The 15252-nt window shown below is 38.4% G+C and overlaps 1 protein-coding gene across 1 annotated transcript in view; it reads right to left on the reverse strand.

The window, feature by feature from the left end:
• Positions 1-911: 911 nt before the first annotated feature.
• The window catches only part of LOC145354828 (otoancorin-like), a 60823-nt gene continuing 46482 nt past the window's right edge, over positions 912-15252 (reverse strand). The window contains exons 24-32 of the mRNA XM_080206336.1: positions 14858-14948; positions 11838-11955; positions 9874-10055; positions 7332-7478; positions 5822-5955; positions 2825-2958; positions 1888-1982; positions 1151-1337; positions 912-1044 (exon numbers count right to left, since the gene is read on the reverse strand). Of these exons, the coding sequence (XP_080062462.1) occupies positions 941-1044; positions 1151-1337; positions 1888-1982; positions 2825-2958; positions 5822-5955; positions 7332-7478; positions 9874-10055; positions 11838-11955; positions 14858-14948 (1192 nt within the window). The 3' untranslated portion in view covers positions 912-940. The remainder of the gene's footprint in view (positions 1045-1150; positions 1338-1887; positions 1983-2824; positions 2959-5821; positions 5956-7331; positions 7479-9873; positions 10056-11837; positions 11956-14857; positions 14949-15252) is intronic.

The following is a 15252-nucleotide window of genomic DNA, read 5'->3' on the forward strand; positions in this document are numbered from 1 at the left end:
TGAATTTGAAGGCACTGGTCTCATGACTCTGCTTGACAAAGTTACGAACAAATACTAGAATCCGTAGAACTTACATTTTCTGTCTGAAATGTCTCAAAATGTTTTATATACTTTTTTTTTGCAATGATGTAACTTTTAGAAGTAACACCTACAGTACATCCATGTCTGAAAGAAAACACAAGTCTGGAGCTCAATTTTTAAAAATTTTATTTTAGGAAAGATACTTGCAGATTTTATTTCATTGTCATGAATTATTAAGTTACCATTAAATGCAAGTTGATGCATTTATTTTCCATTCCTGTTTTAACAAAATAGTAATTATATCCATCCAGATCAAAAATATTTAATTCATTAATCACATAGAAATTGTTCACTTATCATTTAATGAAAAATATATCAACATCATTGTTTATCTTTCAATTTATATTAATAATTATTTTCATATTAAAATATTATAACTTAAGAACAAGAAAAAGAAAATGATGTTTCCCCTAATATATTTAATTTCTGTAGGAGCTTCCATCTCCTATTATAAGATAGCTTTATCTTGAACAATGATTTTGTCTTTATTAGGCGAAATGACATGGTATTCCAAACACACTGATTAAATAGATTCTTCCTTATAATAGTTTTTGCTGATATAAATTTATGTCCCTTGGTAAGACTTGTTTTGCTTGATTCAAAGTCATATCTGGCAAGCTTATTAATCATTAATAGGGTTCCATTTAACCACCTTCTAATATATAGAACTTAGCTTATGTAGGATTTACATTGTAAGTTAAAGTATTTATACACAATTTAAACCATATAGTAAATGTCTGTGAACGGTATACTCAGGCTGTGTTTACATATACAAAAAGCATTGTGTACTTGCACACAGACATCACTGAATTCCTCACTGACATGGATACTACAAAATACAACTAACTCACAACCCCTGTTATAACCACTGTTGAATTACAATGATTATTGTGCTGAAAGATAAAGATAGGATTGTACGTAGAAGACAGTTTTTGTTGATAGAAGATGACGAGGAGACTATTTCTGAAAAGAAAAACAAAATGATTTTAACCCTTCAATGACTTGACTGCTTTTGAAAGTCTCAGAATGCATTGTTGTCATCAATTGACTGGAAACGGACTCCACTTACCTTGGATCGTTATTAAGCCAGGTGGTATCGGATCAGGCTTCCCTCCAGACAGTCCAATTCCCAGGCTCCTCACTTCACTTTCTGAATGCTGTGAAATCCAAGCTTGCACTTGGGTGGAATTTTCAGCATCCTTTACAGTTTGAAGATTAACTCCAAGTAGACTTTTCAATTCATAAGGACTGAGTTCCTGAAACAAAAACTCTGTATTACTTTGGGAAAAATGGTAATTTATGTACTCCACAACTTGACTTAGTAATGCTGCATCAAATACTGAAAAATAATCAAAAGACGAGGAAGAAATAAAATGAAGTAAAATAAACCGTTGGACTGATATAGAGCTCTTCTTGACCTCAGGATAGCTCATCATGCTTTTCAGCAATTGAAACACAACTTTGACATGTCTTCACAACTAATTTATTAAACTCTAGTTATAATTTGAACCTAATTTTCACATATGATATAATATGGAATGAAGTAATGGCATGATGAAACTAATAAAGATACTGCTATTAGTGGTCAATTTTAGTCAATGCCATCCATTGTGTTCCACGCTCCCATATCACTTTTTTATGCAGAGATTACACAATTATTTGAACTGAGTAACCATTCTCCAAGCTCATATGTCAAGAAACAAATGTTTGCAGAACATTTTACCAGGGCAAACTCACTCCTGTTCAGCCAATGTCCACCCTCTCCACCCATACACAATTATGCATAAATATTTTATTTCTCCATACTTGTAATTCTTCAGCATTTAATGCCAGGAATACACTGGGGTCCATATTGATATTGTTGAAAGCAAGGGTCCGTATGTGAGCAGTTGTTGCACCACCTTCAGAAAATGAAAAGAACTTATTAAAGAATGGCACTGTAACTCTTCATTAAAATATACAAAACTTTCCATACATAATAAGCATCAGTAATGACAGTGATAATCATTAATTCTTTAGTATGATTCTCTTCTCATGCTGAGATGAAGCATGGTGGGACTCGTACTGACAGTTGCTGCTTAGCATTACAAAGAAACAGATACGAAATTCTAATAAACACACGTGCAAAATTGAAAAGCAGCAATTGGGAATAATAGTTCAATCTCATATTAGAACGCTCGAGTTTCATTTCTAGTGCTTACATCAGTATTGTCTTGGTTAAATCAGTATTTTACAGTCAACCTCAAGTAACAATTATTGCTTAATTCACTACAGTAACTATTGGAGAGTCGGTTTAGCTCAGTTGACTGGACGTCTGGTTCGTGATGCAGAGTGATGCCAACAGCGCAGGTTCAATTCTCCTACCGGCTGAGATTATTCACGAAGGCCCACCTTCTCAACCTTACGCCTTGCCTGAAGTGTGGCGATCTTCAGGTTAAATCAGCACCAGGTAAGCCTTTAGTCATCTGGGACTATGACGACTTTACCTTTACAATAATTATAACTGTGCAATCAGACAAGCATTGGGTTGGAGAGACGGATTCACTTATGAAAAAAATGACAGTCCATAACATTCTGATTAATTGTTTTGCGGATTTTATTAGTCTTCTGCTGATTCAAGGAGAAAATCTTCAATTTAATGTTTAAATTATCTCCTGAAATTTGTACAATTTAGTGCAGAAAATAATCCAGAATTCAGAACAACTTCTCTAATGTTATTTACCACAATCTTTGTACTACTTACCAAGGTATGTTTTCATCTGGTTATAGTACATGGCTGGTTCACTATTTTGTGGCTCAATTATGCTTTTTGCTTTGGAGTATATTAAGTTTTTCTTTGACTGAGTGCATGAAGAAATATCCAGTGGGTTTGCATTGCTATGGAAAAATCATTACAATAGTTATGTTGCGTTACTGATGGAAGATTATATTCTAGAAGTCTAATATTACACTCAACCAGTGAATTTTTCAAAGCATTATGCAGTGTTGGAGGTTTCATTCCACGTGAGGAAGTCACTTCTAGGCTGCTGATTTATCAACATTAGATGTGGGTATGGTGGCACTGGGAAAGAATGTTAGGATTTAATAATATCTTGAGTAGACACCCAAGGCCCAGAAGCACTGGAGGCTTTGAGGAGGAAGTTCTTAAGGGGCCATTGTGAATGTGAAATAGAAGTTTGTGGGTGAAAGAAGATTGAAGAGTGAGATTCAGACTTTCGACAAGACTTGAGGCACTGGGGATTGTTCTGGCACAACTGGAGGTGTTAAGATATAATGCACTTGATTTTTAAGCTTTTGTTTTATTATTGTCACAAATAGGCTTACATTAACACTGCAGTGAAGTTACTGTGAAAATCTGCTACTCACCACAATGCAGCACCTGTTTGGGTACACTGAGGGAGAATTTAGCATGGCCAATGCACTTAACCAGTACTGTCTCTTTCAGAGTGTGGGAGGAAACTGGAGCACCCAGAGGAAACCCATGCAGAGACAGGGAGAACATGTAGACTCCGCACAGACAGTGACCCAAGCTGGGAATTGAACTCGGGTCCCTGGCACTGTGAGGCAACAGTGCTGACCCCTGTGCTGCCCTGGGGAAGGATGGTCAGCTTTCCTTTTCAAACCATCAACTCTCCCCTGATGTCATGCATCCTTATTCACTTGTTCATCATCAAATTTTTCATTTTTTCCCCTCTTTATTCTTTCATGGGAGGTGGGTGTTACTGGCAAGGCCAGCATTTGTTGCCCAACCTTAAGTGTCCTTGAACTAAGTGGCTTGCTAGGCTGTTTCAGAGAAAAATTAAGACTCAACCACATTGCTGTGGATCTGGAGTCACACTAGGCCTAATCGGGGCAGAATTTTCTAATTGTTTTCCAATAATGTCGTCGTGAGTGTGAAAAGTGAAAGGCAATATGACAGTTGGCACGCCAGGCTTTTCCACCAAATTTTCGAACACTTTGAAAAACAAAACAGAAGAGGTGGGATCCATGAATGAGCCTGCCCTGCCTTGGATCCTGACAGGATTAAAAGAGCCCAGATCACGAAATAAATAAAAATAAAAACCATCCTATTTTCAGACATGGGACACCTTCCTCCACCCAAGAGGACCCTCTTAATCCCATGGAACCTCATCTCACCCAACCTCTCCAATGTAAGCCCCTATCTGGGCAGTGCCCAGGCATGGCCCTCTCCCTCCGGTGGGCTATACGTACCTGCTTATCTCTGGCAGGGACTGTTCATCAGTTCCAGTTAGTCCGCACCTATTGTAAACCCCACCGACATGACATCATGTCAGCAGTGGGGATCGGGGATAGGTCCCGATGTGGGGAATAATACAGCAAGGAAACCCACTCATGATATTTAAATGTGTGGTAATGCCGCTCCTGTTGAACCTTCATGGCAGAAATCCCCATTGCATCATGGCAAGGGCAGTGAGAGGGGGCAAATCGAGCAGAGAAATCCTGCTGGCATAGAAGCTGTTTTGGCTCTCTGTTCTCAACTCTTTGCCCCCACTGGCTCTTCCAACTGCTGCAAACAGGCGCAGAAAATCTGGGTCCAGGTGAGGGTGGCAGATTTCCTTGCCTCAAGGAATTTAATAAACCAGATAGGTTTTTATAATAATCAATAATAGTTGTCATGGTTACCATTACTGAGACTGGCTTTAAATTCCAGATTTATTGATTGAATTTAAATTCCACCAGCTGCCTTGGTTTCATTTGAGTGCACGTCTTCAGAGATGAGCCTGGCATCTGGATTCCTGGTCCAGTGTCATTACCATTACACCATCCCTCAAATCTTTATATTCATATTATCAAGTATATCACCATTATATTCTCTGTGTTAAAATGACAGCATATCAAATAATGGGTGGGAGGTGCACAGTTTTCTCATGGATTTGTAGGCTGACCCACAAATGCCATGTTAGCTTATTTGCAGGATTATCCTGTCCGTACTTAGCTTTCCATAAAATGCACAGAAATTCCTCATAAAAGGTTCAAGTTTTATCAAGCTTTTATACCAAACAAATTATGCCACAAAATCTTTGTGATTTGTTTTAAAGGAATCAAAAGGAATCATTTAGTCTCTATTTTAAAGTTGTATAATCTGCCCTATTTGTTATAGAAAAAAACTAGGGCAATGTGGGAAGCAGAGGAATAGATCTTTCCTTTGGTTAGAACAAAGGAGATTCATGACAATGAAGAATGAGGTGTAAAATTCAGCTGCTGTAGCATCAATCGTAGTGGGAGGGTGCAATTACAGTAGGGCAACATCACAGATACCATTATAAATGTGGATACAGAAACAGATGTATACAGCCATCATTTTTATAAATATTAACAGGCAATACATGTACAGTGATCTACAGTATCTGTAAAAAGAGTCATCTTACTTGTAAATGATGGCATCAGAGACTTTGCTTGCACTAATCTATTTTGCACGTTATTATTATTCTGCAGCTTTGATACAGTTGTATTGAAATAGAAGCGTTCCTTTAGGGCAACCAGGTCTTGCTACAGGAAGTGCAAGATCTCAAAATCAATTCAAAGGTTAATTTTTTTTTGAAGTGGAACTTTGCAGATTGGACAATGATTCAAAGAGAAATAAGTGTAAAATTAGATATTTTATCCTGTGTGAAGTTTAAAGTGTGATTTATACATAGGATGTGTCTACTTAAACACAGATTACAGGTAATTGCCTCTCAGCATCCTGGATGTCTTTCTTCAGGGAAGGAACACTTACCTAATGTCAGCAGGACTGATTGTCTGGAGTTGGCTTTCTTCAAGAAGACACAACACGCTACCACCAATAACGTTCAATGCATCTGTATTTAACACTCCAGATAAGTTCAAGTATCTTGAAATAATAGCTTTACTCTAAATAGAAGAGCAGAATGTTAAGGGAATGACTAGCTGCAGCAAATCATCTTGTACCAAAGTGAATTTCATATGACAAGCATTTCAGCAGATTTCATTTCTTAGTTAACATTTTTGATAGTATTTAAGTTTGTTATTAATACTGTTTAGGGCTGTCATGCCAGTGTACTTTAGTTATGACTCTGTTAGCATTACTCCGACAGTAACGATCAATTGCAGAATAGAGACTTCGTCCAGGCTGCTCCATTGTCCAGCTCCATTAAATGTCTTCTAATCCTAACCTTAAAGCAGCATTAACAGAACATTTCCATTTCTCCTAGCAGCAAACCTGGATTGCCTGTTTGGTTGAGATTATCAACTTATTTCAAAGTTAAAGCATCTTTGAGCAGAATATCGCTGAGAATTAAAAGTTGAGAATGCCAAAATCAATTTAACGAAGAATCCTTAGAGCTTGGATTAGATTTGAATTTAGACCTATGAGACAATGAATTGTGTGCTTTGGTTGAAATTTGTTAGCCTCCCTGCACTGTGTTTCTCTTTAAAGTTTAAGTTTATTTATTAGTGTCACAAGTAGGCTTATTTTAACACTGCAATAAAGTTACTGTGAAAATCCCCCAGTTATCACACTTCAGCACCTGTTTGGGTACGTGGAGGAAAATTTAGCATGGTCAATCCACCTAACCTTTTACGGACTGCGGGAGGAAACCCACGCAGACAAGGGGAGAACATGCAGACTCCGCACAGTGATCCAAGCCAGGAATTAAACTTGGATCCCTGGCACTGTGAATCAGTAGCACTAACCACTCTGCCACTGACACCAGGAAAGGCCCATGATTGGCTGGTGACAAGATCTTCTGATCCTGCCACCATCATTGGGATTTCACATTGAATCCACCCCACGCCACAGGGAAACCCGTGGGACCAGAAGATCCCGCTGGCGTGTTCAGCCAGCAGATCACACCTTCTATCTGCCCTACCCATTTCCACAATTGTAAACACTTTGTTGGGAGCACTATTAAAGGAGTGATTTTGAAGTAGTAAAATTCCCTGCTGCAGTCACTAAGCCAAAAGCAAAATATTAAAACACATCTGTTTTTCAATGATGGGATATTAATAAAAATAGATTATTAATGCTTTCTTTCGCAATTTGCAATTTTTCTGTTTGTTAAATGCTGAAAGGATAGCAAAGGAATATTGCCATAACATCAACCCAAATGACTCCATTCCAGTCTCCTCTTATTGTCCTATATTTCCACGTATCCAGGAACAACCAAGATCCCAGCCTAAATTGTCCGACTTTTAAGGCAGATCTTCTTTGAATCATAGTGAATTCAATGGAATGATTTTTGTTACAAGCTTCCTTATATTTGTCGTACCGTGTCATCACTCTGGCTGTTTGGCAGTACAGCTGAAATTGTCTCCAGTTTGGTTACATTCCAGGTGCTGATTTCTGTAGAATTATACACGGTTGCAATGTATCCCAGCGCCAAAACTTTTTCTTCTGGTAGCCCATGTGCATAAATCTGTTTGAGAAACACTCAGAATTATAACATTTGTTCATACCATTGTACATGATTTAGAATAAAAAGGACCAAACTACTGATCCTTTTTGATAGTAGGGTAACAGGAACGTTTTCTATTTATTGTATCTTTCAGAAGGAGAAGCTCGATAAAGATCTTTCACCATGTCTGGCTAATCTGGTGATGTAAATTAAATGGTGGGTCCACTAATGCCACGATGCACCTTCTTCACCAGGGCAAGTTACTGGGAAGCCCTAAGAGCAGGGAAATACAATGTTTCTGTGGTGGGCAATTCTAAGTTAGCCGGCAGTAGCTCCACATTTCTCTTCGTGTTGGAGCAACTCTGGGATATTCTCCGTCATGGACACTATAGTACCGAAAGAGCCTGACTTTATTGGTAACAAAATAAATACAAACACATATTTTAATACTGGCATTATTTTCTTCTGTGAAAACTGAGAGGGAGAGAAGTCAAATGGATTTTGGGGAAAAAAAATCTCATGTGCTTCATCAAGGTCCTAGATCTTATTACTTGATGAGCTCTTAACTTTGTGCCCTCTGTACAACAGGGATGCTCTCCTCTATAACTGAATGAAGCTCTCTATTTGTACATATTTATATGTCCCCTTCATTTTCATGCACGCTTGTCTGCCAAACACCATTAGAATTATCTGTTATATACAGTGTTGTTAACTATCAGTGTACTGGTAAATGTACATGAGTAGCTGCATGCCTGCATCTCTCGTCCATTGACGGAGGTAAAATCTGATATCAGAATCTTGATATCTTTGCAACGGAATATTCGTGTTTCAACTTGCCATGAACGCTTCCCTCTGCCGTGGTTTGTCATTATTGTAGAAGCAGAATTCACCTGCTTATTGCATAGTGAAGGTTGCTCTCCGGCTGGTAACGAGTAGCCTTAAATATTGAAATGACCTGGCAGTATTCAGATTACTACTAGCAGAGAGATGAAGAGGGATAATTCAGCTATTTGACACTAGCAGGGAGTGCAGGTCAACATCACAAGCCCGCAGCCCATGATTTCTTGGGATATGCTTCTTGAGCTTCATTCTCTACGAAGAATGCTCAATGAAATAGTCACTCTGGGATAACAGCTATGTTGATTTTTTGCAATTGGCTTACAAAAGGATAATTTCACCTTTGAAATAGTAATTCTGACCAGGAAGAAATTTAGTTATGTTTACGATTGGATGTGCCATTTTACAAAAACTCTAATTCCATTTGTGTTATCTCAGCTAATAACGGAAAAATGGAAAGAGTGGGGTGAAAATCTGGACCTGTCTCGCCACCAATGGCTGTGGATTCCAGGTCTCTTCCTAATATTGATGTTAAAGGCAGGATTTTTCCATGCTTCCCTGCAGTGTTTCACAACAGTAGAGGTGGCCAGCCATTGGTGCTGAAAAACCAGTTCCCCATTGTACGCATCCTCCCTCCCACCCCCTCCTCTACCCATCGCCAGGGAATCCGCACCAGGGTTTGCCATCGGTGGGACCAGAAGATCTTGCTGGTGCGAATGGCCAGAAAATTCCAGCCTAACATACATTTTTGTTCCATATCCATTAATACACTTATCCAAAGGTGGGTAAGTGAAGTTTGGTCACAATCAGACACGGTCAACTTGAATGGTAGAACATGCTTGAGGGGCTGAATGGTCTTCTGTTCCCACACTGTCCTAATGACTTATGCCCAAATACTTCAAGCAATAAGTTTGACTGCTGCGAGAGGGAGCCACAATAATTTCCACCAAAAAAAGTGTTTTACTGTACAAATATACAAATCAGGAGCAGGAGTAGGCCACTCAGCCCCTCGAGCCAGCTCTGCCAGTCAATATGATCATAGCTAATCTGATTGCAACCTCAAATCTACATTCCCACCAATCTCCAATAACCTTTCACCCCCTTGCTTATCAAGAATATAGCTCTGCCTTAAAAATATTCACAGACTCTGGTTCCACTGCCTTTCCAAGAAGAGTCCTAAAGATTCACAACCTTCCATCTTAGATGATCAACCCTTACTTTTAAATAGCAACTTTAGATTCTCCTATGAAGGGAACATTCTGTCTGCACCCATCTATCTGAAACATACTGACAGAGATAATTCATCGAATAAAATAGCAGAATGGGCAGAAAAGAAAAATTTTACAGCACATATTAAGATAAGTAAACAGAAGGATAAAGCAAACTTTTGAATGTAATTATCATTTAAACTTAAAGCTCATAATTTGTGTAGGATCTTTTTCAAGATTACTTCCCCTTCACCGACAGAGAAAACACTTGTTCATTTGAATTACATCTACAGACAAAGGCCATCAGGTACAGATCTCAATATTCCCCTGGCTAAGCTGACAACATTTATTTTCACACTATGCATCTTTACCTGATTCAATTTATTTTTCAGAACTTGAAGTTGTTCTGTAGAAAAGGCAAGATTTCCTAGCTGAGACAGTTGATCAATCAGTACATTATCATCCAGACATGCGTCCAAATCTGCTGCTCCATACTGTGCAGGTAGCATTGCGTCAAAGGTCTTATCTGGTGTTATTTGATCAAGTGAGCATCCTACAAATGCAATAATAAATAGAAGGATCATTACGTTTGAGAAGCAAATGTAATTTATTGCATTATTACAAAAGCTGACGTACTTACGTCTTCCTTCTTGAAAGTGAGTTATGTTGTGGTAAGGCTTTCTAGAATTTGTCTTCCTAATGTGTGAGCTGAGACCAAGCACTAGCAAGTTCTTCAACACCAGAGGTCACCTAGCTCCCTAAGGCTGAGTAACACACTAGCTGTTGCATTGGGTCACTAAGCCATTGGAAGAGCTCTATTCAAATTTGTTGATTGTCTAGTCATTGGGGAAAATCATCCTGTTATTGCATCTGGGTATGTTACATTGTCTGGGTACCCCACTTGCAGGAAAGCCGAACAAGGATGATCACTTAACAGTCATGGAAACCAGCTGAATTTCCTTACAGTGCTGTGCTATGGTAATCCAATATGCCCAAGAGGAATAACAGGACAATCTAAACATTATGGCTGGAACTTACTGACCGTTCACACCAGTGGGATTTTCCTATCTCACTGCAGTGAACGGGAATTTGGCGGGGCACCAAATTATCTGTCTTTGCTGCAGTGGGAGCGTGGCATGAATGGGCGGTAAGATCACATTCTATATATTTTCGTATTCATTGGGACTTTCCACGTGAGATGTCAATTTTCGTGGTATTTGATGTATCAACCTTGCCATTTCTCTCCGATATGTCATCAATCTTCAACATGGGTAGGGGAAGGAATTCGAAACAAAATTCAAATGATGCAAAGCAACAGCATCATGGTGAACAAAGAGCAATGACTTGACAGGATCAGCTAGTAAAATGAGGTGTGAAACATGTGTACTCCGGGTCGCAGTCAAGGATTGTTTTCAATAAAGGGCAAAATGAGATGGAAAATTCTCACTGAATGAACTAAGAATGAAGGATGAAAGAATTTCTTGAATCAAAGGCAATTAAACCACTGAATTATGGCGCAGTGGGTTCTGGCCCTGTCTCTCAGTCAGAAGCTCCAGCTTAGAGTCCCACCTCAGGATTTAATGGTCAAGGAAGGTGCATTCATATCAAAAAGATTGAATGTCAATCTCCAAGCTCTTTCCAAACACACTGGTAAGTGTGGGAGAGACTCCTCATCAGTCATGCTTGATGTGGTGTCCCTACAAGCCTCTGGTGACAGGCTAGTGACCTGTTCCAAGAATTACGAGCTATGTAAACAGACAGGTGTGGGAAGAGAAAGAAGAAGAAATCACTGAGTGCTTCATGACACGTGACTACTGAGATAAAAAGAATTTAAAAGTAAACATGGAAATGTTCATAAGAGGAGGAATGTGATCTTACTAGGGGAATGGCAGAAATAGAGGAAACATCAGTCCAATCAAAGTGGCCTCCTCCCTATATTGTAATTTCTACAATTCCATGAAAACTTTGTTATTGAAATAGAGTATAGGGTCAATTTAGAATTGTTGTTGATGTGCTGAGTTTAGGGTGATGTGCCCTATATGTAGCAAGTCAAACAAGTCCACTGCCCTTTGTGCAGCCTCTCTATTATGTTCTATTACACTCTATTATGTTCAGGTCAGCCTGTAGCTGTTGGTTTTGGCATTAAGTACAACTGCAGATCAACTTTGACACAGACTTCCAGTTCAGAATTATCACCTCTACATGGAATCCAAATTCGAGAGAGATACAATAACAAATAAGTCACCATGCCAGAAATAATGTGATAAGAACAGCAAATGATCAAAACAGCAAGAATACTTCTGACCAGAGTTTGCAACACTACATGATTATGTACCAATTGCACGTTTTGATCTTGAGGTTAAGGACAGTTTTGAGAGTAAATTTCGTTGCTTTAAGATTTGGAATCCAGATTGTCTCCTCACGTAGGGTCTCAAGCCTTCTAAAATAACAGTCTGTGGAAGAAAAAACACCATTATGAAAAAACAAATAATTGCTACCTTCAGAAAAATAGTCTTTAAAATACTAGATTAGATGCATGTCAATAAAGCTTACACTTATCAGAGTGCTTAAAATGTCTTTTTCCATGGGGTAAATTTACAGGGATGCATATAGGGCACACCATAAATGTTGTACTGCCCTTCCTTCCTGCATTTCGTCAGGAAGTGCAGGAACAAACTGGAATCAGGCTTGCTGCCTTCAAAAACACAGTTCAGAGTCAGCCACAAGGGCTACCAAGTGCTGAGGTGGGCTGGTTAAAAGGACTGCCTTGATGCTCTGGAATGGTGTCCCAGACATCATAAAAACAGAGGCCATCTCAACCTCACTCCCCTTCAACCAATCATACACTTCCCATGCCAACTCATTCTCCCATTCACCCTCCTGAGGCCTCCCACATTCTCCATTCCAACCAATGCTTCTCTACCAACTGCTATGGACTTTCATTTCTTTCATGTCAACCCATGACCCCTCAACCCATTTCCATGGTCCTTTTTAACCTCTATGCCAACTTACTGCCAACCCCAATGCATACACCCACCCCTACCCCTTTCCTTTACACCCTCCTCCATGCCATTCAATAAGTATCCATAATGGGCAGATCACAAAAGACATGCTGAGATGAAATAAAGTCCTGAGAATTTATTACAGACTTCACTATTAAAAAAAACTCTCGTTGATAAAATCCCATTCAGGGCATTTAAATCCCTTGAAGCATTTAATTTGTATATATAAAAAAAGCGCTGCATCCGTAGGCTCACATCAAAGCGACTGAATCTCTTTACAACCACTTGGAGCTGTCAAAAAAACTGTGAAATTACAGTTCCCCCCACTATGATAATGATAGGTTGTGGAAGCAGTCAAGCAGTAGGAGCTCTCAGGCTTATATCAACAACCACCTATTGAAATTGAAAGCACTGATATTTTTCAACTTGAGATACACAGCAGGCTGGGTTATTTTCATAATTGAAAGAACATGGGCTTTAAATGACTTGATGGCTGGACAGGTCTATGAACCTTGTCCACCTCATATGTACGTTCAGGTCTACGCATAAAAATCCCAAAAGAGCACTGGACCTTTCCAAAAGAGCATCGAGCCTCTCCAAAGAATGGCAATAGATTTAGACATTCTCCTCCAAGCTGCAAAGCCACAAATCGTGTTTCAGAGATCTGGGTGATGAAAATTGCTTCCGAGGCAAGACGGCTGCATTAAATATGTTTCTGCCTCAGTGAAACATAGATGTGTGAAAGACACCTCTCCTTATACCCATACCCCCTTCCCTGTCACATACAGGGGCAGAATTTACAGATTATGAGCTCCAGTGCCATTTCGCATTAGTCCTTCCACCTCTGCCAAAATTAGGCCATAGGATTAACCAGCTTGTGCTGAACAGCAGATAATTCTCACAGCCATTTACACCATACATTTGTCTATTGCAATAACAGCGACAATAAATAGGGAAGAGGCTAATATATCAAGAGATTTCTGGAAAACTCAGTTTTGGGCTGTGTTCATTAATATAACTAACATCTGATAAGTGTCATGAGAAAAGTAGAAAATATTACACTAGTATCACCATTATTCATCGCAATAAAATGGTTTCTTTTTGCCTAATGGGTATGGGAATTAGCAGATAATAACTATATCCTCAGTTTTTGTTTGGTCATGGTACAGTTAATTCCCCAGCCTAAGATTTTGACAATTCTACTAATTTTTAGAAACTGTAATATCAATGTGGTTTGTTCTGTAAGCACAGTCTAAAATTAAGTGGTTCAGTTTTGACTTGTTGTGGGGCAATTAATAGTCAAGATACTTGGGGAAGCAGGAGAAACAAATTTGTTCTATTGTTTTATGAAGTTCAGTTGAGTGGAGCTGAAGCTGTTTTATTGGCCAAAATAGGATTAGTGTTTGTTTTTAAATCAGAAGGCATAGTTAACGCAATCTGAATTGAAGATGACACTGCTTAAACATGCATTACTTTAATGGATCTGTACCAGAGATCAAACCTTTATTCACTCGTATTATAAGAAGTGGTCTTAACTGTTGAATTTAATAGCTTTAGTGTGGGTTTTGATTAAGATATATTGACAGGAGAATGTGACTATTTATGGCTTCTCTCTATCTGGGCGGAGATATACATTTGTTTGTGATGAACTGTAAACACCTGAAGTTTATGACCCATAAAGTAGGGGTTGTTGCAAAGGTGGGGTGACATGAGATGAATCTCGTTCTATAACCAATAGGATGAATCTTGCTTCATAAATTCTTCTTCATTCATAAATACTAATTGTTTGTCGCTTGTAGGTCAAGTGCAACTGAGTGTTAGAAATTAAAAATTTGGACTTTAGAGTTTATTTTAATTCAAAGGGTTTCATACCTCAAAACTCTAAACCTCACATTAGGCCCCAGTTTGAAAAGAAACATAATATAAATAAATATCAAGCGAACAATAGCATGCTCTGAACTGAGGTAAGACTGAGGATGCTGGTTGGTTAAGTCATCAAGAAGGTAAATAATTGGAATGCGATTAATGGAGATTCCAGCACATCAACATATTGTAAATCTGGTGGAGATGCCGGCATTGGACTGGGCTGGGCACAGTAAGAAGTTTTACAACACCAGGTTAAAGTCTAACAGGTTCAACAGGAGCAGCACTCCAAAAGCTTGTGATTCCAAATTAACCTGTTGAACTTTAACCTGGTGTTGCAAGACTTCCTACTATATTGTAAATCAGCTAATTAAAATACCAAAAGCCAGCTATACTAGGGCTTAGCACATTTATTGCAGCAAATACTATTGTCAGGTATTACAATAGAAATGTTAATCCATTTAATAGAATTTCAAAGCCTATTAATTACCTTGTTGACTTTATTCCATGTATTTTTATCCACAACAAACACAAGTGCATTCAAATTTCTTAGTGTGGATGTTGTCCATGTAGAGGGATCACTGAAGACAAATTTTAAAAATGCGCAAGTTATTGAAAAATTAAGAGTGTTTGAGATTACAAATACAAGGCAAAATATTTTATTCAGGTAAAATTGGTTTAAACTTTGCAGAGCAATATGTAGGGTAATTAATAGTTTCTTTAAAGAAGATAAGCACAATACAACCAAACTGTATTAAACTTGAATATTAATATTAGACATTTTTAAAATATGATACAAAAGGAAATAATTGCTTATAATAAAATGTCCCAATCCTCAAAATACAATGACAATTATACAATTTCTGTAACTTGAATAATGCCTTG

This window comes from Carcharhinus amblyrhynchos, chromosome 18, assembly GCF_965287045.1.
Source record: "Carcharhinus amblyrhynchos chromosome 18, sCarAmb.v2.hapA, whole genome shotgun sequence".
NCBI classification, from domain to species: Eukaryota; Metazoa; Chordata; class Chondrichthyes; order Carcharhiniformes; family Carcharhinidae; genus Carcharhinus; species Carcharhinus amblyrhynchos.